We start from the raw sequence: 26,373 nt of genomic DNA on the forward strand, positions 1-26,373 counted from the left end.
GTCATAGCCTAGAGGTGATAATTGTGTCTCGGTTTACTTGTCAGTGCTCATCTATGAGGTGTTGATTTCGAGTGGTGGAGGACACAGGCTATATTTTAGTAAATGGATTTATACGAAGTAAATGGATGAATACGAAGTAAATGGATGAATACGAAGTAAATGGATGAATACGAAGTAAATGGATGTATACGAAGTAAATTGATGAATACGAAGTAAATGTATGTATACGAAGTAAATGGATGAATACGAAGTAAATGGATGATAAATTAATGGATGACGATGATGTCTTCCTGTAGCTAATGAGTCTGGGGAGACGCCGCTGGACATGTAAGAGACTGAAGCACCTGCAGTGTGTGGAGCTGGTGAGTGGTGTGTGAGTGGTGTGTGAGTGGTGTGTGGTGGTGTGTGTTGTGTGTGTGTTGTGTGTGTGTGTGTGTGTGTGTGTGTGTGTTGTGTTGTGTGTGTGTGTGTGTGTGTGTGTGTGTGTGTGTGTGTGTGTATCTTTAGCAAGATAGTGACTCCTCATCTCCAAGCTTTATTTGAGCCATTAATCACCGTCAGTGTGTGTGTGTGTAGCTGAACACGGCGTTGGCGGGGAAGTTCAACGTCCACGTGCACGTAGAGTACGAGTGGCGTCTGCACCATGAAGACATGGACGAGAGTGACGAGGACCTGGATGAGAAGGTGAGGGTGAGGACTCACTTCAGATTATACACACACACACACACACACCATGAACTCACCACACACACACACACACACACACACAAGTACATACATACATACATACATAACACAAACACACCCTGATGACCTTTCTATAACCTTTTGACCCTGTCCTCCCTCAGCCCAGCCCCCACCGGCGAGAGGAACGCCCGGTCAGCTGCTACACCCCTGGCTCCAACTCCCACCGCCAGCCCAGCCCTGCTTCCCTGGCACGGGACGCTTCCAGTCTGGCCAAGGACAAGCAGCGTGGTGGATACATGCCCAACCTGGTCAACAACGAGACCTACGGCACCATCCTCAACGCCAGCCCCCCCGCGCCCGGGGGGCCCACCCCCACCTCTGCACCCCCCCTGCCCCCACGAAACATAGGTGCTTTGTCTTTCTTTTTTATGTGATAGCAAGGTGGGCGCTGCCGTGTATAGAGAGCCACATTCATTTGGTGAAACGTTCCAGATTCTATGAACAAGTTTAGTTTGTTCAGGGAATCAGTGTGAATGCTATTTGAGCACTGGTTTTTAGTTTCAGAATGTTCAAAAAATGCTCCTGATTTTGAAGTTATCGTGATCCATATCAAATGACCCCGGCATCAAGCCCTTTTCAACCCAGATTCACCTCTCGTCCTCCTCGTAATTTTTGGAGAATTATATTTATAATACATGCCCAATGGGTTCAGTTCAAATAGAGGGAAATCTCAATTTGGCCACGTATCTGTCATAGAGTGTAGATGGCCTTCTCTAATTAGTGCATGGCCCCATGGTGCCTTGTGTGGCGCTCTGACCTATTTGAAGGGCAGAGAGGACTCTGGGTAGGGAGCATGGACAGTTACATTGGCGGCGGCAGAGTGAGCTAGTGAGTTACTTTTCCGAAAAGTTCTCAGTCTGTGCTCCATAGTCCATGATGAGAGGTAGACTGAAAATAACCCAACATATCGCTGGAAAGCAATTTGAACTCAATTGAAAATGGTCCAAAAACGTTCAATTCCTGAATTGAATTTGCGTCCGACTGCTCACATTCCACCATGCTGAACAATTTGATTCAATTCAACTCACTCACTTCGAAGCACATGTTGTCTTCACTTACTAGGGCCCATTGCCCCACAAAGAGCATTGGCCATCTGCAGCTCCTCTCCAGCAAACTAGACTTTGGGCAGTCTTATCTATTTAATTCCAGGAGTAGCCAATCTTTCTGTGTTCTGCTTTGGTGTCAATCATCAATCAATCAATCAAATGTATTTTATAAAGCCCTTTTTAACAGCAGCAGTTATGTAAAAGTGCTTTGCAGAAACCCAGCCTAAAACCACAAAGAGAAAGCACTACATGTCTCCAGGTGCCAAAGCATATCTTCTCTCCCACTCCTCCCTCCCCAGTCCAGTTGTCAGGTCTGGGTGGGATGGTCCAGTCATCAGGGTCCTCTGGGTGGAAGCCTGGCTCTATAGACCTGGGGGTCCGACAGAGGTCCTCCTCAGACCCCCCCAATATCCACCCCCCCGTACCCCCCATGAGGGTCACCTCAACCACTGGTAGGCACCTCACCTCCAGGCCTTGTTGTCTGAACACATCATAATCATAACCACAATCATTATCGTAGTCAAAATAATCCTGGTAAAGGATTGTACATAGCGTTATTGTCGATAGGTCATGTTACAGTATATATATAAGGCACATGCAGTATGTTTACAACATGATGTACAAAGACGACACAGAGGAGAAAAACACCCAGTTTAGATGAAGAAGAGAAAGAGATGGGTAACTTGCATAGAGATCGAAAGAGGACTCCTCTTTGTGTCTGTGCCATTATGGCGTCTGTGACAGCATAGACAGCACCATTGAGGCTATCTCCATTTTGTCTATCTAGAGCCCTCTTTCAACCTCTTATCTCTCTCTGTCCCCCCAGGTCTTGCTCCTCCCCCCGTGGCCAAGACAGTGAGTATGATAGAGGCGATGAACCAACAGTCTAAACCAGGGACCGGACAGGGCCACAACAGAGCCCCAACACCTAAGTCTCCTTCTGGGTGAGCGCGCACACACACACACACACACACAAACATGTTGGGGACACACCCTGCCTGAGGCAGCATGTTTTACTTTGATGAACACAAAGCAAGTTTGCCTTTGGAAAATAGCATGTAGGGTTTCTGGTTTACCACTTCATTAACTTCCAAGCTGAGCTCTCCTAAAAGACAAACAGCTTAGCACTATTCATCCACATGTCTCTACTCAATCTCCCACGGGTCTGAGTTGTGTGACTGTTGCAGGGAAATGCACCGTGGGGTAAATGTGTGCGTGTTGATTTGAAGCACATCCTAAACAGCAGCTGACTACAAGGTTATGTGTGTGGTTTTTTAGCAACGACAAAAGCTTCAGCAAAGGACCGACTCGAACTGGGTCCATCGAAAGACCAGGTGGGTGTTAATTTAAAAAAAATGATTTTCTCTGTGTCTGTAAATAATCTGTAAAAGCATGATAAGTAGCATAGTCAGATAACATACCGGCCTATTCATAACATTTCTATCTGTGGGTCGGCTGCAGACAATCTGGTTGTGTGATTTTTGTCTGTGTGGAACAGTTTGTGTTTTCACGACGACGTCATCCAATCCTCTTCCTCCCCCAGCTAAAGAAGTGCCGGGATCGCTGCCTCCCGCCCCCATGCCTAGGAAGACCTATCCGGTGAGTTCCCCATACCTACCGTTGACCTTATATGATCGTTTGCCCTGTTGATTGTGATTGGACAGTCATGGACAATACAGAGGCACTTATTGGACTTCTCCATCTGATCTCGTCATTGTTTTTCAGCTGGTCTTATTGTCCCATTGCACTCTGAGTATCAATGGCTCTAACAGTGTTTTCTCCTTCCTGTACCCCTTGGAACATGTAATGCTAAGTGGGAGGGACATCTTGAAGTGTGTACTTGTTCTTGACAGATGGGGAAACCTCTCATATCTCTGTCCCTAGCTCAGTGCTAGCAATCTGTGTCATACGGGTTCACCATGTAAACCACTGACGGATCAGGGATAGCCTGTGGTGAAAACATGCGATGCACAACTCGCCCAGCCTGACAGTTACTGTGTCCTGTGTCATTTGTCTGCTGTGCAACCCTCCAGCGGTCAATGTGGAAGTGGGCGTCGAGCATTCCAACGGAGTGACAGTTAGATACTTCAGTTAAACGACAGCATCTGTCTGCAGAATGGTACACCTGCCTGTCTGCATAGAAATAGAATGACTAGAATGGGGGGGGGGGAAGCCCCTGAGACCATGGCAATTTGACAGTGCATTTGTCATGGGTGCCCTCAATATGGCCACCGTTACGGAAGGTTGACTTGAATGGGAATGTTGGTTCTAGTAATTATATTGCTATGCCCGTCTGGCCGTCTCTCTTCAGAAGCAGAGGCCCAAGCGGGTGAAGGCCATCTACAACTGTATGGCGGACAATGCAGACGAGCTGACCTTCTCTGAGGGGGAGGTGATCGTGGTGGTTGGGGAGGAGGACCAGGAGTGGTGGGTGAGTGTCAACTCTAGATCAGGCTACTATTTTGTGTGTTGGATGTGTGAGAAGTGGGGTGTGTGTGTTTGTCTTCATTCACACGCAGTGAGAGCAGTCCGGCCCAGTTCTAGTCCAAATCTGGCCTATTCCAGAGAGAGTCCACTGAGCATGTGCCAGAAATCTTCGTGGCCCCAGCAGCACAAAGCAATGACCTCATTCTAGCCATCCTTCTTTCTCTCCCACCCTCCCTTCCTCTCCCACCCTCCCTTCCTCTCCCACCCTCCCTCTCTCCCGCCCCCGCCTGCCTTCCTTCCTCTGCGGAGTCCGTTGTCTGAATACAGACCAGCTGCAACTTGTTTTTTCCAAAAGCCACCTCTGTAAACATGACCGTATTTAGTCACTTATTCTCCATGGGACTTTGTGTTATAGATGCCTTTACAAATGCCTTCCGCTCTCTTTCTCTGACTTCAATGGCATTTTGTTTATGTCCGCGCCTGAGTTGACAATAACTGAAGCAGAATTGAAAAGGTGTTAGAAGTCAAATGTGTTTGTCTTCTGCTGATGACTCTTAAGGGGAAAGTAATCCAAAAGTAACTGTACAAATAATCAGATTACGTTACTGAGTTTGTGTAATCCAAATGTTATGTCACTGATTACAATTTTGGGCAGTTTACTAGTAACTGTAACGGATTACATGAGAAAGTAACCTACCCAACCCTGCCATAAGCTACAGTGCCTTCGGAAAGTATTCAGACCCCTTGACTTTTTCCACATTTTGTTAGGTAACAGCCTTATTCTAAAATGTATTGTTTTTTTCTCATCAATCTACACACATTACCCCATAATGACGAAGCAAAAATAGATTTTTAGACATTTTTGCTAATTTGTTAACATTCAAAACTGAAATATCACATTTACATAAGTATTCAGACCCTTTACTTAGTATTTTGTTGAAACAACTTTGGCAGCGATTACAGCCTTGATTCTTCTTGGGTATGACGCTACAAGCTTGGCACACCTGTATTTGGGGAGTTTCGATCGGGTTCAAGTCTGGGCTCTGTCTGGGCCACTCAAGGACATTCAGAGACTTATCCCGAAGCCACTCCTGCGTTATCTTGTGTGCTTAGGGTCGTTGTCCTGTTGGAAGGTAAACCTTCGCCCCCCAGTCTGCGCTCTGGAGCAGGTTTTCATCAAGGATCTCTCCAGTACTTTGCTCCGTTTTGACTAGTCTCCCAGTCCCTGCCACTGAAAAACATCCCCAAAGCATAATGCTGCCACCACCATGCTTCACCATAGGGATGGTGCCAGGTTTCCTCTAGACATGACGCTTGGCACGCTTGGCAACTGTTACAGACCTATATCTATCCTACCCTGCCTTTCTAAAGTCTTCGAAAGCCAAGTTAACAAACAGATCACCTACCATTTCGAATCCCACCGTACCTTCTCCGCTATGCAATCTGGTTTCCGAGCTGGTCATGGGTGCATGTCAGCCACGCTCAAGGTCCTAAACGATATCATAACCACCATTGATAAAAGACAATACTGTGCAGCCGTCTTCATCGACCTGGCCAAGGCTTTCGACTCTGTCAATCACCACATTCTTATCGGCAGACTCAACAGCCTTGGTTTCTCAAATGATTGCCTCGCCTGGTTCACCAACTACTTCTCTGATAGAGTTCAGTGTGTAAAAGGGGGGCCTGTTGTCCGCACCTCTGGCGGTCTCTATGGGGGTGCCACAGAGTTCAATTCTTGGGCCGATTCTTTTCTCTGTATACATCAATGATGTCACTCTTGCTGCTGGTGATTCTCTGATCCACCTCTACGCAGACGACACCATTCTGTATACTTCTGGCCCATCTTTGGACACTGTGTTAACAAACCTCCATACAAGCTTCAATGCCATACAACATTCCTTCTGTGGCCTCCAACTGCTCTTACACGCAAGTAAAACTAAATGCATGCTCTTCAACCGATCGCTGCCCGCACCCGCTCGTCTAGCATCACTACTCTGAACGGTTCGGACTTAGAATATGTGGAAAACTACAAATACCTAGGTGTCTGGTTAGACTGTAAACTCTCCTTCCAGACTCACATTAAGCATCTCCAATCCAAAATTAAATCTAGAATTGACTTCCTATTTCGCAACAAAGCATCCTTCACTCATGCTGCCAAACATACCCTCGTAAAACTGTCTATCCTGCCGATCCTTGACTTCGGTGATGTAATTTACAAAATAGCCTCCAACACTCTACTCAGTAAATTGGATGTAGTCTATCACAGTGCCATCCGTTTTGTCTTCAAAGCCCCATATACTACCCACCACTGCGACCTGTATGCTCTCGTTGGCTGGCCCTCGCTTTATTTTCGTCGCCAAACCCACTGGCTCCAGGTCATCTACAAGTCTCTGCTAGGTAAAGCCCCGCCTTATCTCAGCTCACTGGTCACGATAGCAGCACCCACCCGTAGCACGCCCTCCAGCAGGTATATTTCACTGCTCACCCCCAAAACCAACTCCTCCTTTGGCCGCCTCTCCTTCCAGTTCTCTGCTGCCAATGACTGGAATGAATTGCAAAAATCACTGAAGCTGGAGACTTATATCTCCCTTACTAACTTTAAGCATCAGCTGTCAGAGCAGCTTACTGATCATTGCACCTGTACATAGCCCATCTGTAAATAGCCCACCCAACTACCTCATCCCCATGTTATTTATTGTTTTTGCTCCTTTGCACAGTATCTGGGGTACACGCACAGCGTTGAGATTGCCTGCAATGACAACAAGCTCAGTCCGATGATGCTGTGATACACCGCCCCAGACCATGACGGACCCTCCACCTCCAAAATCGATCCAGAGTACAGGCCTCGGTGTAACGCTCATTCCTTTGACAATAAACGTGAATCTGACCATCACCCCTGTTGAGACAAAACACGCGACTCGTCAGTGAAGAGCACTTTTTGCCAGTCCTGTCTGGTCTAGCGACGGTGGGTTTGTGCCCATAGGTGACGTTGTTGCCGGTGATGTCTGGTGAGGACCTGCCTTACAACAGGCTTACAAACCCTCAGTCCAGCCTCTCTCAGCCGATTGCAGACAGTCTGAGCACTGATGGAGGCGTGATGTTCGGACGTGCAGGTGTTGTTACTGCGAGGACGATCAGCTGTCTGTCCTGTCTCCCTGTCTTGGGCGTCTCACAGTACGAACATTGCAATTTATTGCCCTGGCCACATCTGCAGTCCTCATGCCTCCTTGCAGCATGCATAATGCAGATGAGCAGGGACCCTGGGCATCTTTCTTTTGGTGTTTTTCAGAGTCAGGAGAACGGCCTCTTTAGTGTCCTAAGTTTTCATACTGTGACCTTAATTACCTAACATCTGTAAGCTGTTAGTGTCTTAACGACCGTTCCACAGGTGCATGTTCATTAATTGTTTATGGTTCATTGAACAAGCATGGGAAAGTGTCTAAACCCTTTACAATGAAGATCTGAAATTATTTAGATTTTTACGAATTAACTTTGAAAGACAAGGTCCTGAAAAAGGGACGAGTTTAGAAACATCTCAAGGATGATCAATGTTAACAGGATGCACCTGAGCTCAATTTCGAGTCTCATAGCAAAGGGTCTGAATACTTATGTAAATAACTATTTTTTTAAATAAATTTGCTAACATTTCTACAAAACTGTTTTCACTTTGTCATTATAGGGTATTGTGTGTCTTTAATTCGTTTTTATTTGATCAATTTTAGAATAAGGCTGTAATGTAACAAAATGTGGAAAAAGTCAAGGGTTCTGAATACTTCCCGAAGGCACTATATGCAAAAAGTGTGTGTGTGTTTTGTCCCAATTATCATTGTGTTATTCTGTTCTCATTCTGAATCATTCTGTTCTCTCCCAGCTGGGCCACATCGAAGGAGAACCTATGAGGAGGGGGGCTTTCCCCGTCACATTCGTACACTTCATCATGGACTGAAGGTCAAAGGTCACCAGAGGTCAACACAGGACCTGGAATGGAAATCATGGAAATGCCCTCCACCTCCCCACATTTTTGTGGAGAAATTATCTTTGTCATCATCAAAGCTTGTGCATGCACCGACACTAAAGAAGAGTGAAGTGTCGCTGCCCAATGCTTTGGCTATACAGTCTGTGTTGCCATGACAACAGATACACCCTTTACTCCAGGAATGTCATGTGACTCTTTTAGGCCAAGCCTGCAAAGGCTCGTGGGGAAACTGTGTTTAGACTTCTGACACCATCTGACATAAAAAACGATGATTGTAGTAGATAACCTCTTGCAATAAAATGCACTTTCTGCTTATTTATCCTGGTCGCGACATTTAGAGGATTATTGACAAAATGAAGGTTCTGTTAATAAGTATTTCACTCTGTTGTCTTCGGTTTTGTGAATTTTACAGACAGTTCTTCAAGGACAGCTGACGGGGGCAGTAATGTGTATCTTTAGGATTTCTTTCACTTATTGTTAATGTGAATATAGTCGATATGCTTACATTCCATCTCCTTGCATGGTTAAAGGGTGAACAAATTTTTTAAACGCTTAACTGCTTAATAGGCAAAGACATGTAAACTTTATAGGACTCACAATGTGGGAAGCAAACTCAGTGGTGTAGTGGTGCCTGGAGAAGTGGGTATACTATAATTTGGCAAAAATAAATCCCAAAGGCCTGCCTGGTGAAGGTGTGGAAAGACTCTGACAAAAAATGATAAATCCCATGTTGGTCTTTAACAGTAAGGCCAACCCAAGCGGTACTGTGCAAGTGGGCTAATAGTAATTCAGTCAAACAAATTCTCTCCAAGTCACACTTTTTAATAGAACATCCAATTTAGTTGTTTTTCTAAGTCCACAACACTGCCACACCAGGAGACCACTTTTGAGGTGTGGTAAAAATCAAATTTTTTCTTTTTTCTGTAGTAATTATCCTTTAATTCAACTGTGCAGACACCTAGCACTCTTTGGTTAGCAGTGTTTCTGTAATGCACATGAGATGGAGTTATCAAAACAAATGGCCACCGGATTGATGCAAATAATCATGCTGCCAGGTAGGATAGGCCACTTTGTAGCTAGTTAACATTTAATTTAGTTTTTTGGGGGAAAGCATTTCCATCTAGGCTACAAGAAGATGATTAGGCCTATGATTAGCTTTGCTATATTTTTCCTGTTCCTTAATTATTAAACGTCCAGGTTTCAAACGTCATGTTATGGGGCATGTCTTACATTCTTAAAAGTAGCCTATAGTTAAAATCCCACCATATAAACATGGAGGTAATTATTTTAGGAAGACATCCTCATATTCACGCTCCTGTTCTATTGGTTTTTAAATCCGCTTTCTTTCATTGTTTATCAGACAAAGGCATTATCGTAGTCATATTAGCAACCCGTAATAATTGTTGCGTCTTTAGAGCTTCCCTCTTTCAAAATGTCTCTGTCCATGAAACCGCTCGCATGTGCAGTGCACATTTTAGAACTGTTTGCCTGCTAATTGCATTTTGGAACATTTGCACGTAACCCTACCGCCATGTGCACATTACTGCGCTTAAAATGTGAAGAAATAATAGTTCAACGTTTTAAACTAAACATTCTGATCTGATCCATCAGCCTTATTCATTGATACGGCGTATACCTCCATCACACTAGCCTACTTTGATATACATCGTGGGATTAAGAAATTGAGTATACACAATGCCCACAAAAGAAAGTGGGTGGGCTGCGTATACCCTCCACTACACCACTAGTTAAACTTAATTCAAAATGGTGCTAACCCAGTAATATGCTAGGAGTCCTCCCGTATGGGTGATCCACTGTCCCCATTTCTAGACAGCCCTTAGTAACAACAGGGGGTTGCCGGGGGTATATTTAGGCCTGTATTTAACTGGGAGAACCCAGGCTCACTATCCTACTGTGCGCTGACCTGCATGCGTGCATGTGCATATCAGCTTGAAACAATAGAAGTTACTTACAGCACATCATCTCCATTTAGATGGCCTACAGTGTGGTACCAGATTTACTGCATTAGCCCGTCTGACACTTTTACTCTGTTTATAAAATGCCTCAATGTTGCACTTCTTACCCTTTTGCTATAATATCAATATCATCAGTGAAATGGATGTTGTGAACTATCTTAGGTGCATAGATCACACTTTAAATGTGAACCACCGTCTTTCTGTGGCTCTGGTCAAAAGTAGTGCACTATATTTGGGACATAGACAGTGAGAGAGAGATCTGCAGAGGGGTTTATGCACCTCATGGGGAAAGGGTGATGGCTCCTGTCCTGTGGCTCTTTTATCTGTGTGGACAGCAGGCTATCAAATGGCACACACACAGAGGTACATGTGGACACACATGCACATAGTTGTCATTGTACTAAAAATAACTTGTCCTTTGAGGTGACATTGTAAGGGGGATGGCAATACCAAATGACACACTTGAAAGGACAATGCAACTACTTTTATGCACTCTTACACACACACACACACACACCTACCATAGTATTCAATCTGATTCATAGTGCTCAGCCTATAATTCTACCATAGTCCACAACTTGATTACTAGCTGGGACCAGCATTAGTTACAGACCACCCTTGTTTTATATATCCTAGGTCCCATACTGAAGAGTATGTTTTAAACTTTAATATTCTTACAAAGCATTTGACGTAATGTCTGATTTTGGTTGCAGAGCAACTCTTATCTATACATGTTTGATGTTTAATCTGAAATGGGACATACACTACCCTCAATTGTGAATGAACTACGATAGACGACGACAAGAAGCGTCGCATGTAAAAATGTATCTGTCACACTGTTCCTCCCCATATTAACTCACTGGAAATAGGATGGTTCATCTGTAAATGTACATAGATTCTGTTTGTTGATATTTAAATGTATGAAATAAGAGTTCACGACCTTGGCAGTAACTGTCTTTGAATGCACTGCGGTGACGTGCTGTTTTCCAGCTGGTGTTCAGTGTGTAGTCTAGCAGTGTACACACAAACCCAAGGCTGAGAAGCGATTCCATTCACACTCATTGACTCTGGATCACAGCAATGACTCTAACCTATTGTGCAAAATAAATTGAGAAATTGAAACTGGAATAATAAAATTAAATAATTCCCAGTGTTTTCTTCTCTTGCATTTATCATAAGTGTATTGTTGCTTCTCAAAGTGGTTTAACAGTGTGTAAATGCTGTGTAGTACGGTGATTTAAGAGTGCTAGACTACTAGATTTGTAACTTCCTGGGCAGTACACTAAATATAATAGTAATGCAACAAGAGCTCCCTCTGGTGGAGAATGGTCAAACCCACTACAGCCCAATCCTATGTATGGGCTATGTCCATCGTTTCTAACTTGTGTTCTGGTGCCATACCACTACAACCAAGGTTTATATCCACACTGAACTCTATAGAGAGTACGGCCGGGATTCAATCCGATCACCGGTTATAGGCATTTCTGTTTTCGAAGGCTGTGTTCTCACGTCACGGAGAACCCATTCACTGTAAAAGCTGCATATTGCCTTTTAAAGACGCAACGCCTGTAACCGGCAATCAGATTGAATCGTGATCTAGGGAGAGTGAACTAGCTCTGTAATGTTGGTGCCGGTATGTGTATACAGTATCTCCTTTGATCTGACTATAACACCGAATGACAGGGTCATTTGGTCCCTCAAGGTAATTTCTTCAGACACAGATACACAGCCAGGCTGGATGCTTCATCAACATGGAGGATGTAGGACTCCTATCCCACAGAGTTGGGGAGGAAGCAGGCATCCCATAAGTCATTCTGAGAATGACGGGAATACTGGACAGCCTAGCCACCGGAACTGACCTGCTTAAAGGACAAAACGGCAGGGGATCAAAGAAAAAAAAAGGCTGCTTGATTCATTCAAATTCCTTTCCTTTATTGTACCATTTTAACTGATCCAATCCCATCTGGACCAAGGGGAGTATAGGAGGAGTGGTATGGAGAGGCACAAACACACGTATTGATACCATCCCTTTGGTTTGTATAGGGGAGAGAAGGAGTAAGAGAGAGGGATAGAGGAGAAGGGGGGTCTACAGCATATTTGTAATGGTCTAGGTCTATTCCTCCATCCATGGTGGAAATATTGACTGCGACGTACCACGGTTACCACTTTCCCCCTTTTATAAAGGGAGTCAATATTATTTGAAACCTAGATAGCAAACAGCCACTTCCTTCCCAAGTACAGACATGAGGCCCCTGTACTTTCTAATGTATTTACATTAAATAAGATTAAGTTAGCTTAAAACAATAAAAATAGCCGTACTCATGATGGTCACCTGACAGGTGGATGGTGTGTGTGGTCTGTAGGTGGTGTGTGAGAGGTGTTGCAAAGCATGCTGGGTAAGATGTGACCCTGCTGTAAACTATGGTTTCCAGGCTCCCGATTGGTCATGGTGCTGCGCCCACGTGAGGATAGTCCTGTCCCTCAGGGCGACTACCTTTCAGGACTTCTCTGATGTCAGCACGCAGTCGAATGAGGCAGACAGCACCTTGCAGATGGCCTGGGCTTGTTCCTGCACAGAGATGGGGAGAGAAGAAAGGAAAACGACTTGTTATGAAACACACAGTGTGGGGAGGGCTGGTAAATAAAAGCTTATTCTAAATTAAATAAACACCACTACCTCTATGTTTTAAACCAGTGACAGTTGGTTCAAGTTTTTTCAAATCACATTCGATCTCTATACTTTGCCTGTCTGTCTATCTTGTGCAATCATTAGCATGGGGGGTGGGGGTGCTGCAATTTTTTCCCACAAAATATAATTTTTGGTCCCGGGCTGAAGCCGTCTATAATGGTCTGCTAATATAGGACTAGAACTTTTGTGCTTTTTTTTTACTAAATGTATTTGTATTTGAGGGTTTACCAGCATTTCTAACTTGAATCTGATAATTATCTGTACAAAACAGTTCACCTGATAATACTTGTGGAATATAAAATACTTGCTTGATATATGTTTTCCACTTTCTTGAAATACTTTGCAAGTGCAACTTATTTCTGTGTGAAAACTGAAATGGTCTTTTTACATTTTAGTAGATTCTCTTATCCAGAGGAACTTACAGTAGTGAGTGCACACATTTTCATACTTTTTCGTACTGGTCCCCCATGGGAATCGAACCCACAACCCTAGCGTTGCAAGCGCATTGCTCTACCAACAGCCACATCATCACTTGATGTCTCAATGTACTCAATTACTGTATTGTACATTGTTTTTCTTCATGGTGCCGGAAAGTCTACAGGTACAAACCTAGATGACCAGCCTATGTTCAATACAGTGATATACATTTAAATTAAGTGGTTTGTAAGGATGGTAAATTAATACTGCATAAAAAGTGGTTGGTTTCCATGTTATTTCATCAAGAAAAATATTTAATTTGATGTGGATGTTTTGTGTCTCTGCCCATAACTTTGCACCTTTTGATGTAAATATTTGAGAACAGGATTTTGTTCTTTCTGGATTCCATTGTGAAAGAGACTTGTCTGTCTGAGCCATTGAGGCCTGCTTCCTCAGTCTGCTGCTATTCTTATGAATGGATGAGGGGTCAAGACAGGAAAGCTGTCGCACACACGATAAACAATTATCTTGCATTGCCTTGAGTTTGCCACAAACTGTGGTATGATAACAAGCTAGAGAGCACCAGTTTGTGTGGAACCCAGAATATTGCTGTGAGATTTATCAATATGAGACAGTGCTAGTCAGTTGTGTAGTGGGGAGGGGGGGGGGGGAAGGTGAGTAAACGCTGATCGCTGTTCGTGGTGAATGAAGTAACGCTCCCCTAAACTTTCAACACACACTCACCGCGCTGCTGCACTGGTACACCCAGATGCTGCAGTCCTGCTGCTTGGCATCGGTGGTCTTGAGAGCCAGCAGGTTCTTCCCAGCCCCCAGGCCGTCATCATAACAGAGCATCCTCATTATCAGATAGAGAGGGTGGCGGTGCAGAACATCCTTTACAGGAACCACAACAATAATACACATTACTAACATCATTATAACAGCAGAGAGACAGACAATCATGTAGAGCGGGAAACGGTGCAACAACTTGTTCCAACTAGAAAGGTCAAGGTTCAGTAGAAACTTTTGTGACACGAGAGCATTTATAAACATGGAAATTGAATCACTCACACATTGATCCATGGAGGCCACTTTGACTCCATACTTGGACACTCCCAGTACCATCTCCTCATCTCCAGGCACAAACGGCAGCTTTCCATCTTGCTATGGAAGGAACACGACAGATACTCTTTGTACATATAGAGTGACTTGTTAAAGAGGAAAAAGAGGCTGCCCTCTGCCTCACACCACTCCAACATGAATCTACATCACCATAATCAATCACCATCAAATTGAGTGATTATACAGTAATGAATTGGTGTCCACTGCACTGCATAGAACCTGTATGTATAGTACTGCATTCTGATTAGAGGTCGACCGATTGTGATTTTTCAACGCCGATACTGATACCGATTATTGGAGGACCAAAAAAGCCGATACCGATTAATCGGCCGATTTATTTATATATATATATATATATATATATATTTGTAATAATGACAATTACAACAATACTGGATGAACACTTATTTTAACTTAATATATTACATCAATAAAATCAATGTAGTCTCAAATAAATAATGAAACATATTTAAATAATGCAAAAACAAAGTGTTGGAGAAGAAAGTAAAAGTGCAATATGTGCAGTGTAAAAAAGCTAACGTTTAAGTTCCTTGCTCAGAACATGGTGGTTCCTTTTCCTTTAAAGTCTTCAATATTCCCATTTTAAAAGTTTTAGGTTGTAGTTATTATAGGACTATTTCTGTCTATACCACTTGTATTTCATATACCTTTGACTATTGGATGTTCTAATAGGTACTTTAGTATTGCCAGCCTAATCTCGGAAGTTGATAGGCTTGAAGTCATAAACAGCGCAATGCTTGAAGCGCAGTGAAGAGCTGCTGGCAAATGCAGGAAAGTGCTGTTTGAATGAATGCTTACAAGCCTGCTGCTGCCTACCACCGCTCAGTCAGACTGCTCTATCAAATAATATACTTAATTATAATATAATGACACAGAAATACGAGCCTTAGGTCATTAATATGGTCAAATCCGGAAACTATCATTTCGAAAACAAACCGTTTATTCTTTCAGTGAAATACGGAACCGTTACGTATTTTATCTAACGGGTGGCATCCCTAAGTCTAAATATTGCTGTTACATTGCACAACCTTCAATGTTATGTCATAATTATGTACAATTCTGGCAAATTAATTACAGTCTTTGTTAGTAAGAAATGGTCTTCACACAGTTGGCAATGAGCCAGGCGGCCCAAACTGCTACTTATACCCTGACTTTGCTTGCACAGAACGCAAGAGAAGTGACACAATTTCCTTAGTTAAAAGAAGTTCATGTTAGCAGGCAATATTAACTAAATATGCAGGTTTAAAAATATATACTTGTGTATTGATTTTAAGAAAGGCATTGATGTTTATGGTTAGGTACATTGGTGCAACGACAGTGCTTTTTTGGCGAATGCGCTTGTTAAAACACCCGTTTGGCGAAGTAGGCTGTGATTCAATGATAAATGAACAGGCACCACATCGATTATATGCAACGCAGGACAAGCTAGATAAACTAGTAATATCATCATCCATGTGTAGTTAAATAGTGATTATGTTAAGATTGATTGTTTTTTATAAGATACGTTTAATGCTAGCTAGCACCTTACCTTGGCTCCTTGCTGCACTCGCATAACAGGTAGTCAGCCTGCCACGCAGTCTCCTCGTGGAATGCAATGTAATTGGCCATAATCGGTGTCCAAAAATGTTGATTACCGATTGTTATGAAAACTTGAAATCGGCCCTAATTTAATCGGCCATTCCGATGACCTCGTAATTCTGATGGGCCCATACTTTACATCCCAGATTTGAAGGTGTTTCCAGGTTTTTCTTACCTGGGCTGCATCTATGTAGTTGATGAGTTCCAGAGGCTCCTGCAGGGTCTTACTCATCTCAAACGGCAGCTTCTCTATGGCTCCGACATACTTCACCCTGAACTCAGCACACGTCTCTGACGCAGCACTGTTACCTAAAGTTCACAGTTCAATCATCAGTCGGCATTACCACTGGGTCATGAAGGTGTTCATTAGGCATCAAACGGAAGAAAATGAAGTGAAACAGGGAGGGACTACCAATAAGACACACATTTTAGTCGTCCATCGCAAAACATCTTGAAATATTTTGTTGCATGCCCTACAATGCACAAGAGCCAGATCTGAAAGGACTTGACATGTACAGGCAATATTGTTGGAACCTTTCCGACCCCTTCATCTGACTGTTAGTGAATAGGAAGGAAAGGAGATGAGGAAACTAGCCGAGGTCATTTCAGAGAATTGAGATGTGGCCATGGTTGTAGGTTTTCTTACCTGAGCTCTTGGTCGAGTCTGTGTCGAGGCTAGCTACAGTACTGGACCTGGAGAGACCTCCCAAACTGGAGTCTACTGACTAAAGAGAGGAGAGAGAAAAGCACACCATCTCACCATATTGTCTTGAGAAATGTTACATGATCGGCTGAAACGTTGACCAAATCGCAGAGGTCATGGTTTCTGCTGCAATATTTGTGTATGAGAAAGAAAGAAACACATACTCCAACCACTAATGAATAGAGTTTAAGTGAAAAAAATTGAAAATAACTCAAGCAGACGTCAATTCAGGAGTCCTTGACAGCATGCAAGACCTTCTTAATAAACTGAGTCATGTACCCATCAGCAATGTAATCAGAGAGGACAGCTGCGCAGTAAGTGAGTCGATGGTAATAAAGAGTCATTTCTCCATCCGATCAATTCCGCCCCTTTGGCTCAACCATCTTTGCACTTGTTTGTTATTCACCACATGGGAAGGCATCTCGTATGAGACATGATTACTTTGTCCAGACAGAGCTCTCTTTTAACATGAATAAAAGCCACTGTCAGATGTGAGGGATCTTCTAATGAGGTTATAATCGGTCTAACCTGTCCGTCCGTCTGCCTGACTGTATGTCCGTCTGTCTGTCTGTCTGCCTCCAGTATTTTATGACTGCGGCTGCTTTTGTATTCTAAGACTGTACCCTGTTGCCTCCATGGTAAATTATTTACCAAGGACAACTAGCATCTCCAGTACCAAACCCCCCCCCAGAGACTATGTAGACAGGTGTACACAACACAGGGGAAGCTCCCTATTGGAGGACTATGTGGAGCTTCCACCATACTGATTACATCTATCCTCTTCAGATCAACTAGAGGGCATCAAGGGACGAGGGAAGATCCACATTTTCTGGGTTTGGAATGTAGACCACAACAGTGTAGTCTGTAATGTAATGTATAACGGCCCACCTTGCTCTTGGTACTGATCTCACTGCTTTGGGAGCTGCTGCTGCTGTGACGCTTTTTGACCTTCCGGAACATTCTTCACCATGACGCCAACACTCCACCAGCCCCCAGCTCCCTTGCAGACACCACTGTCTGGTGAAGACAAGGAGATTTTGTGAATTGGCTTGTGGTCTACAGACAATAGAGAATGACATGAACCCTTCCATCAGTTGTGAAGGTGAGACATATATTACAAAGAAAAGTTATATTTACCTCCGAAACAAAAATAATTTTGAAATATCGTTTTGAAATGAAATGCCATACATAAATATTGTGTGACATTAAGAGACTAACAGCTGCCACACAGTGAATGCATCATATTCAAGTCATGCACACTACCACTCCCACCGTCACAATTCAAGAGCTTTCTTCAACTTATTAAGAATCAACAGGCTGACACACGCGCGTCCCTGCAAATGGTGTCTGGAGTCGGCTGGCACTCAATGAAAGTCCATTGTCCCGAACTTTGTCAATGAATGCCCCGTGTAACGGAAACCCGTTGCTATGATAAACAATTTACCCCACCCACACCCTTATCGACGTATCCGCTCACGCTCAAAAAGGTTGAAATTATCGTGTATTTTTACAGAAAATGGCAAACGGGAGCACTACGCACAAACACACAGGGCATACCTCAGTTTGAAACTTGTTCTAAGCCAGTTTAGGTCTGTTTGGGGGTGTTGTTCATCAAAGGAGCAGGGCTGTGGCTCTTTCTGTGTAGGCGAGAGTGCGACTCGCATAGACACTTCACTTCCTCTGCAGTTCCACCCAACACCACATTAAAGGGGACGCAACTTAGTTATATTTGTATCAATATTGTCAACTTTGTTACTTTGTAACAAATAACGCGACCGCTCACCTACAGTGCAACATTGTAACAAAGTATGAACATTAATTGATACTTTTGTTTCAGCTGCCACAAACACGAGTCTACGGTGTGATGTTGCTTTTTAAACAGTGATTGAATTGAGCGCCAAATCTAAAAGTTCTAAACCAATGTATATTCAGTATCTATCAATCAAAATATGAAAAAGTTTTCTAAGATGAGCAAATTGTGTAATTATGTCGGAACTAAAAAGATGGCTTGAGTGTTCTTCGGTCTTATTTTGACGACATGTGTGCGCCAGACGGAAGTTCATACAAACATACGTCTGGAGGGAAAACTCAACGGAGAACATCATCATTATCCAAGTCCTGTACTACTGCTATGAACGTACCACTAGAATAGGTTACTTATGCAGCATGGCTGTAAAACGTAAAGCAGATATATCGGAAACTCACGGAGAAGAGCTACCAGTGTTGTGCCGAAAATCACCCCCCTGCCAGAACCCCCCCTTCTAATTTCCTTAATTTTGTGGCTAGAGTCAAACAACTATGGCTGAATTATTATCCTTACACTTTTAAAAATCCTAGTCGAATAAGACATGGGAGAGATTACACATTTTGGCAAAGAGATTTATTTATAGACTAATACAAATCAGTAGCCGATTTAGGTACGGGCGACATCTTGCCGGAGTCGGCACTATCGGCCCCGGGTGCGGGCGCTGAATGGGGGGTTCGCCCAGCTACCACGCCGGGCACGTCCCTGGTGCAGTCATGATCGAGATTGCTGGAGCTAAGGTAGGGAGTTGATTGAAGTATTGTGACGATTGAACTTCTTCATTTGTGTTTAGGTTTCCTCTGAAGTGAACAACTGTACACAATATACTGTATGATGTGATATTGTTATTGTGTTACAGATATTCTATTCTAATGCCTGTCTCTGGTAATCATAATGACAGTCCTCTGTGTTGGGGATGAATTATTCAACAACAACTCTCTCTCTCCCTAGCTGTATTCTCTCGCCAGGAGGACAGACATCTAATGGTTGTCGAAGTCCCCAGTGTCAAACCTGACATTCTCATCATATTATGTAACCAATAGTCAGTAAGCACGTGATAGTATGTCCTTTACACATTGGCAGATGGGTTCAAACATTTCTCTCTCTCTCGTCCACATACGGCACTCGCGTCCAAGAAAAAAAATGGAGGTGTGTGAGGCTCGCTTCTGTAACACGGCCCATGACATAGTGAGCAGGGAAGCCCGCTGTCTCATATGGTCGTTATGTCCATATTCCATATATGGATCAATATGTCTGGGAGATTAGCGTGGGAGACACCAATTAAAACCGCTCTCAATGATGAAGCTAGGTCCCAGACTTGAGCATTCCCTGTCTCTGACTTTTCGTCCCCACTCGGTCTCTCCGGAGTATGCACCACCTTGACAACATAGACCCCGGTGTGGTGATGGTGTCTCCAGGTATGATGCAGCGCGGCCTGTCCAGGGAGCTGTTTTGAGAGGTGGTGCACCGGCAAGAGGAACAGAGTCCTCATCGCAGGCTACCGTGTGGAGGGGACCTTGGCCATGACTTAGCATGTATGGCTAAGTCATACAGTCTTTTCGCCTGGCTGCCAGCATGTTTCTGCTTTAGCCTAGCCGAACAAGGTAATAATGCACTGTAGCGTCGTTAACAGGCAATTGTTCTCACGTTGTTCCCGCAATGGAGCCTGGTTCTTCTGACTGCATCCATAGGTAGCCTAGTGGTTAGAGCATTGGACTTGTAACCGAAAGGTTGCAAGATCGAATCCCCAGGCTGACAAGGTACAAATCTGTCGTTCTGCCCCTGAACAAGGCAGTTAACCCACTGTTCCTACATTTACATTTAAGTAATTTAGCAGACGCTCTTATCCAGAGCGACTTACAAATTGGTGCATTCACCTTATGATATCCAGTGGAACAACCACTTTACAATAGTGCATCTAACTCTTTAAGGGGGGGGGGGGGGTTAGAAGGATTACTTTATCCTATCCTAGGTATTCCTTGAAGAGGTGGGGTTTCAGGTGTCTCCGGAAGGTGGTGATTGACTCCGCTGACCTGGCGTCGTGAGGGAGTTTGTTCCACCATTGGGGTGCCAGAGCAGCGAACAGTTTTGACTGGGCTGAGCGGGAACTGTACTTCCTCAGAGGTAGGGAGGCGAGCAGGCCAGAGGTGGATGAACGCAGTGCCCTTGTTTGGGTGTAGGGCCTGATCAGAGCCTGYAGGTACMGAGGTGCCGTTCCCCTCACAGCTCCGTAGGCAAGCACCATGGTCTTGTAGCGGATGCGAGCTTCAACTGGAAGCCAGTGGAGAGAGCGGAGGAGCGGGGTGACGTGAGAGAACMTGGGAAGGTTGAACACCAMACGGGCTGCGGCGTTCTGGATGAGTTGTAGGGGTTTAATBGCACAGGCAGGGAGCCCAGCCAACAGCGAGTTGCAGTAATCCAGACGGGAGATGACAAGTGCCTGGATTAGGACCTGCACCGCTTCCTGTGTGAGGCAGGGTCGTACTCTGCGTACTCTTCCTAGGCAGTCATTGAAAATAAGAATTTGTTCTTAACTGACTTGCCTATTTAAATAAAGGTAAAATAAAATATTCCCTAGACTACACAGACCTGGCCATGAGCACAGTGAAACAGACCCAGGTCATCCCATTCACTAGACCCTACTCTGTGCTAGTGGGTCAGCTGAGAAACCTCATTGGGGATGTTGAGGATTTGGAAGCTACAGAAAAGACCTTCAAGAACATCACACTGGTGCATGAGGCAGGCATGGGTGACGCTGGAGGCGAGCATGGGTCTGGGTCTTGTTCCTTCAGCACCAAACGGAAGAGAATGGACTGAAACAGGGAGGGGCTACCTAGTCTTGACTGACGCTTCCTGTCATGTGCCCTAATGAACATGACACAATGATGTTCACATCAGGCAATGCTTCAAGGTGTCTGAGATTGTTGAGAAACTGGAATGTTTGCATCCATGTTTCTCTGTAGTCCACTAGTTTATTGCCAACCCGTTGAATGACATGCACACTGATGCAGTCACTACTGTTGTGTTGGAAGTCCAGTCCGACCCTAAAGCTTAGAAAGGTGTGGCCATTGACTTTGACCTTTACCAGTATTCACTTGCCTTTCTTAATTGTCCCTGAGGGGAATTAAATAAAGTATTATTGTATTGAAACTATCACACAAACAAGTACGCACAGCTATTTTAAAGAAGGTCTCTGCCATGCTTCGTGTCTTCTTTTCATTGAAAGGCCTTGTAATGTATTGTTACGTGACTAAAAATTATTTTTAAGAGTCACGGAGACTCAAAAATATACAATGGTGGACATGGAGTTTTACCAGAACAGACTGAAGGTCATGCTACAAGACATGTTTGGGGAGGACTATGTGGATTTCAAAGATGGTAAAAACCTAACGGTGACAGTGGAAGGTAAGACTGCATACATCTGCCTGGAAACCAGGACAGTGTCGTATGAAGACAAAAGTACAGAGGACGACTCTCTGAAGGAGATGATGGACCTGGCAGTGCAGCGTCTCTACGACGCCCTCAACCCTGTCATATGAGGGGTACAACCAGAGACATACATAATTGGGTCAAACAACCCCTGAAAGGTCAGGGGTCATCCTGCAGCTCCCTGAAGCAGTTGTCTGTTCCTCCCCAGACCTCCAACCCCCGTGCCTGATAGTTGTTTAATCTTACCGCCCGAAATCTACATTAATCATTAGGGGGGAAATGAAGAACGGAAGTCCAGGGGAAACGTCATCCTACTCCCCCCATACTCTCACTGATACTTCTAGAATGGATAGACTACTTGAGGGACAGCAGTGGCTGTCTGGATCTGGTTACACTATTAAAGATGTGTGACCACTGTAAAGTTCACTGCATTCTGTAACTAAGCACTGAGATGCATGGCTCAAATGCACTGATCTGTTTGGACATTTTGTAGAAAAAAAATCTGTTGATATATATTGGGTATAGAAACAGCCAAATAGTGTTTGATCACCAGTATTATCAGTGATAGTGAACTGAAAGCAAGCAGGTGTGGTTGCTGAGTTAATTAATCAATTAACACCCCATCGTGCTTAGGGTCATGTATAAAAATGCGGGGCAGGCCATTATTTTGGCTACCATGGCTATGCCCCCATAGGATGACAAGGCCCCCATCCACAAGGCACGAGTGGTTTGATGAGCATGAAAACTATACAAACCATATGCCATGGCTGTCTCGGTCATCTGATCTCAACCCAATTGACCACTTATGGGAGATTCTGGAGTGGTGCCTGAGACAGTGTTTTCCACCGCCATAAACAAAACAACAAATGAAGGAATTTCCTGTGGAATAATGGTGTTACATCCCTCCAATAGAGTTCGAGACACTTGTAGAATCTATGCCAAGGTGCATTGAAGTTGGCCTGGCTCGTGGTGACCCAACGCGCTACTAAGACGCTTTAGGTTGGTGTTTCCTGTATATCATGGTTCTGTATCTATGTTTGGAATGTTGTTTGAAAACTTATTGTGAACTTGTTTTATGTCATTATGAAAGGTTATTTATTTATTTTTACAGTAAAGAAATGTATGTCATTCATCAAAATAGTGAAATAAACAACAAAAAGGCGACAACTTGTCAAATTATTGCACTCTGCCATTATTATTTTCACCTTCCACCTCCACACGGTAGATGGCGCAATTTATCATGCGAACTTCTATCATTCAGTCAGCACTGCTTTCATTTCTAAATCCGAAAGTATAAAGTTAGCTCTCGGCTCAACATTTGTACTAGCTAGCAATGTCCGAAATCAAGAGCATAATTTGGCCTAAAGTCATTTTATTTGGCGACTCAATCACACAGGTAAATGTTCTCATTCAGAAACGATTTGTTTGCAGGGTTTCGTCCATTTACAAATTGGATTAGTTTGCTAGCTAGCAACTTGACAGTTTACTACTCACTTTTTGTTGATTTGTTTCAGTTTTCATTCCAACCTAATGGATGGGGTTCCGAAATTGCAAATCAACTAGCCAGGTGAGTCATTTTACGTTTGCGCACATGGAATACTTTTAAATAGTTGCACGCACCATTCCTACATGCTTTTCATAGGGATGGCAGGTTGCCCATAGTCGTTCCATGTCATTTCAGGAAGCCCATGACACCTCCCCATCACAGATTGTTCAGAAATGGTTTCTGTAGTTAGAAACATAAGATTAGCATTCCTGCAACACTATTTTGTTGACATTTAATTTGATCTATGAGAAATTAAGCTAATTGATTGCACCCAAATGTTCCCTTTTAATTGACAGGATTCACATGATATTCAATAGCTATGGTACATAACATTTGGACCAAACTTCTTCCTCCCGTTGAACACAAGGAACCATTCAAATTGTAAAAAGCCACTCACGGACKCCCCCCCCCCCCCATATCAATCACACCCCAACAACCAGTATACAGTATCAGTTCTCTATGTCTGAACTAGCTACAGATTTATAACGGGAAAATGTGATTCTCCATTAACCGTTACAGGATAGGTACTGTTTGGTGAAGCACAGCTCATTTACCACTAACCTTAACTTGGCAATGTTATCATCGATCTCGATTCTGCCAAACATGTATCTTCTAAAATGTGGTTCGTGGCAGGTGGTTCGTTTGAATTTGTAAAATGCTCAGTTACTTAAATAAATGTTTTGCTCCATGAAGTAATCCTAAATTGTGTACACTGCCATCTTGTCTATTTCAAATTTTCTCTCGTTGATCGAGATGGATTACTTCATGGAGCAAAGCATTTATGTATTTTAATAATGGTCACAGAGTGCTGATGTGTTGTGCACTGAAGTCCACAAGTGAATGGGAAAGGTGAGAGGAGGAGAGCATGTAGATAGATGCAAGAAGGAATTATATATATACAACGAGCTGTTTGTATGTGTCTGGTATGAAAGTGAACTGTGTTTGCGTGTGATCAGGGGTGTATTCATTGCGCCGATTCTGTTGCACTAAACCGGGATAACCATACCCACATTTGTCTTATAGAAACTCTCATTTACAATTGTTGGAATAATAATTACACCCTAGATCAGCTAGATGCAGGCAAGAGTGGGGCTGTATTGAACGTGTCACTGTCTGTCACCTTGATTACTCAAAATTCTCTTGACCTGTGCACCTACGTTGTAAATTCATAGGCTAGGTTGTAGCAACCTCATGATGGGTATAGGGAAAATGTTAGTATCATGTAGTAGCCTAAACCTATTGATGTTACATTGAACTGGGTGAATGGCATATGAATGAGTCATCCAATATGCTGTAATAGAAATAAGGCCGTGCTCATAAAACAAATAATCATCCTCCCTCATCTTTAAACGGCACCAACCACCACTGATATAAACCCTGTATCAGTGGTTAGGGGCAACTTCCTGCTCTGAGAATAGGGTAGGATATACTGTAGTAATGCCTTTTGATGTGTGCTAAATTGATCAAACAATGTCACTTTTGTCCACTAGAAAATGTGACGTTGTGAACAGAGGGTTGTCAGGCTACAACTCCAGGTGGGCAAAGATTGTCTTGCCTTGCCTCATCTCCAAGGAAAGTGCTTCAAGCAACCACATAGCTGCTGTCACGGTCTTCTTTGGTGCCAACGACTGTGCTTTAGAAGGTAGGGAAAGTGCAACCTGTTACTCTCTAGCCAAGTGCTGGGCGGGCACAAAACCCTGCACACCCTTTGTGTTCCTTAGAACCAGGATTGACGAACACTGCTCTTGCCAATATTAGGAGATCTGATATTGTCTCATTCTTTCTTTAGATAAGAACCCACAGCAGCACATCCCATTGCAGGAGTACTCTGAGAACCTGAAGGACATTGTCAAACACATAGTGTCTGTGGGTGTGTCTGCAGACAAGGTCATCTTCATCACTCCTCCACCTCTGCATGAGCCAGCCTGGGAGAAGGAGTGTGTCCTGAAAGGTTAAGGAACACACACCCACCAGATACACTGAAGACAAGTCCTAATTCTTGCTCCTGAGCAATCACATAACATTGGCCTGATGGCCTCAAACAGATTATTTCATTTTGAGGACTTGAATGCTGTAGTGTTTGTGGTGCTGTAGTTCTATTTGGCTTCTATATGTCTGTTCTCTCCCGTTTTCAGGTAGTGCTCTGAACCGTCTCAACTCTGTGGCTGGCCAGTATGCCCAGGCCTGTGTGCAGGCTGCAGGTCAGTGTGGGGCAGACGTGCTGGACCTCTGGACTCTCATGCAGAAAGATGGACAGGTGAGACAACCAATGGAATACTTGTCATTTTGATGTTGCTCAGCTTTTTGGACAATGCACCATTTCAAGGTCATTTTCGATCGAGCCCAACATAAGCAAGCGTATATGATGAACCTCGGCAGGAACATTGCCTTTGAAAAGTACATTGCTGACAAGGCACTATCGGATTGAACTCCGGCCTTAACTCTAGTCATGTAACACTAATTTAGTGATTTTTGGTAGTAGCTATGTAACTTTATCAGCAAACATAGTGCAGTATCAATATGTCAGTAATTGAAAACAATTTGCTCTTTCCCGCAGGACTTCACAAGCTACCTCTCAGACGGGCTCCATCTCTCTGAGAAGGGGAACCAGTTTGTGTCACAGCATCTGTGGACGCTGTTGAAGAGCAGGGTGGAGGAGTTGCCCTTCATCCTGCCTTACTGGGGTGACGTAGACCCTAAACAGCCAGAGAGCGGTCTACTGTGACTGACGGCCCTCAGGCTGAGTGAGAGATGAAGCCTCAGGTCCACCCTTCCACACAGTTATGTCAACTGGTCGGCTACGGTAATGGGATGACACTCAGTCCTCATTCCATAAGACTGAAATAAATGAAACCATGATATGACATGTTTTAAATGTTCTTTTTAAATTTC

At 43.8% G+C, this 26,373-nt stretch overlaps 3 protein-coding genes across 6 annotated transcripts in view; 2 read left to right on the plus strand and 1 right to left on the minus strand.

The window, feature by feature from the left end:
• asap2a (ArfGAP with SH3 domain, ankyrin repeat and PH domain 2a) overlaps window positions 1-11,322 on the plus strand; it is a 93,942-nt gene extending 82,620 nt beyond the window's left edge. Inside the window, 10 exon segments of the mRNA XM_023986310.2 lie at window positions 297-327; window positions 329-362; window positions 577-690; window positions 849-1,095; window positions 2,093-2,245; window positions 2,620-2,737; window positions 3,072-3,127; window positions 3,337-3,392; window positions 4,105-4,224; window positions 8,092-11,322. Coding sequence (XP_023842078.1) covers window positions 297-327; window positions 329-362; window positions 577-690; window positions 849-1,095; window positions 2,093-2,245; window positions 2,620-2,737; window positions 3,072-3,127; window positions 3,337-3,392; window positions 4,105-4,224; window positions 8,092-8,166 — 1,004 coding nt within the window. The 3' untranslated portion in view covers window positions 8,167-11,322.
• A 761-nt stretch (window positions 11,323-12,083) lies between these two features.
• itgb1bp1 (integrin beta 1 binding protein 1) lies at window positions 12,084-23,447 on the minus strand. Of its 4 annotated transcripts, none has more exons than XM_023986318.2 (7): window positions 23,430-23,447; window positions 17,591-17,719; window positions 16,646-16,724; window positions 16,175-16,308; window positions 14,350-14,442; window positions 14,023-14,172; window positions 12,084-12,741 (listed from the first exon to the last, which is right to left on the minus strand). In XM_023986318.2, the coding sequence occupies exons 2-7, from the start codon at window positions 17,660-17,662 to the stop codon at window positions 12,670-12,672; spliced, it is 600 nt and encodes a 199-aa protein (XP_023842086.1). In that variant the 5' UTR covers window positions 17,663-17,719; window positions 23,430-23,447; the 3' UTR covers window positions 12,084-12,669. The 4 variants fall into 4 exon arrangements, with proteins under 4 accessions (XP_023842086.1, XP_023842083.1, XP_023842084.1 ...); XM_023986315.2 differs by lacking the exon at window positions 23,430-23,447 and adding an exon at window positions 18,260-18,402; XM_023986316.2 differs by lacking the exon at window positions 23,430-23,447 and adding an exon at window positions 18,260-18,402 and having other exon boundaries at window positions 17,591-17,758.
• On the plus strand, window positions 23,184-26,345 carry iah1 (isoamyl acetate hydrolyzing esterase 1 (putative)). The gene is made up of 6 exons (XM_023986314.2): window positions 23,184-23,331; window positions 23,450-23,502; window positions 24,972-25,123; window positions 25,271-25,432; window positions 25,617-25,738; window positions 26,039-26,345. Exons 1-6 carry the CDS (start codon window positions 23,269-23,271, stop codon window positions 26,204-26,206), a joined length of 720 nt encoding a protein of 239 aa, XP_023842082.1. The 5' UTR covers window positions 23,184-23,268; the 3' UTR covers window positions 26,207-26,345.
• The last annotated feature ends 28 nt before the right edge of the window (window positions 26,346-26,373 follow it).

This window comes from Salvelinus sp. IW2-2015, linkage group LG4q.2, assembly GCF_002910315.2.
Source record: "Salvelinus sp. IW2-2015 linkage group LG4q.2, ASM291031v2, whole genome shotgun sequence".
NCBI lineage: Eukaryota > Metazoa > Chordata > Actinopteri > Salmoniformes > Salmonidae > Salvelinus > Salvelinus sp. IW2-2015.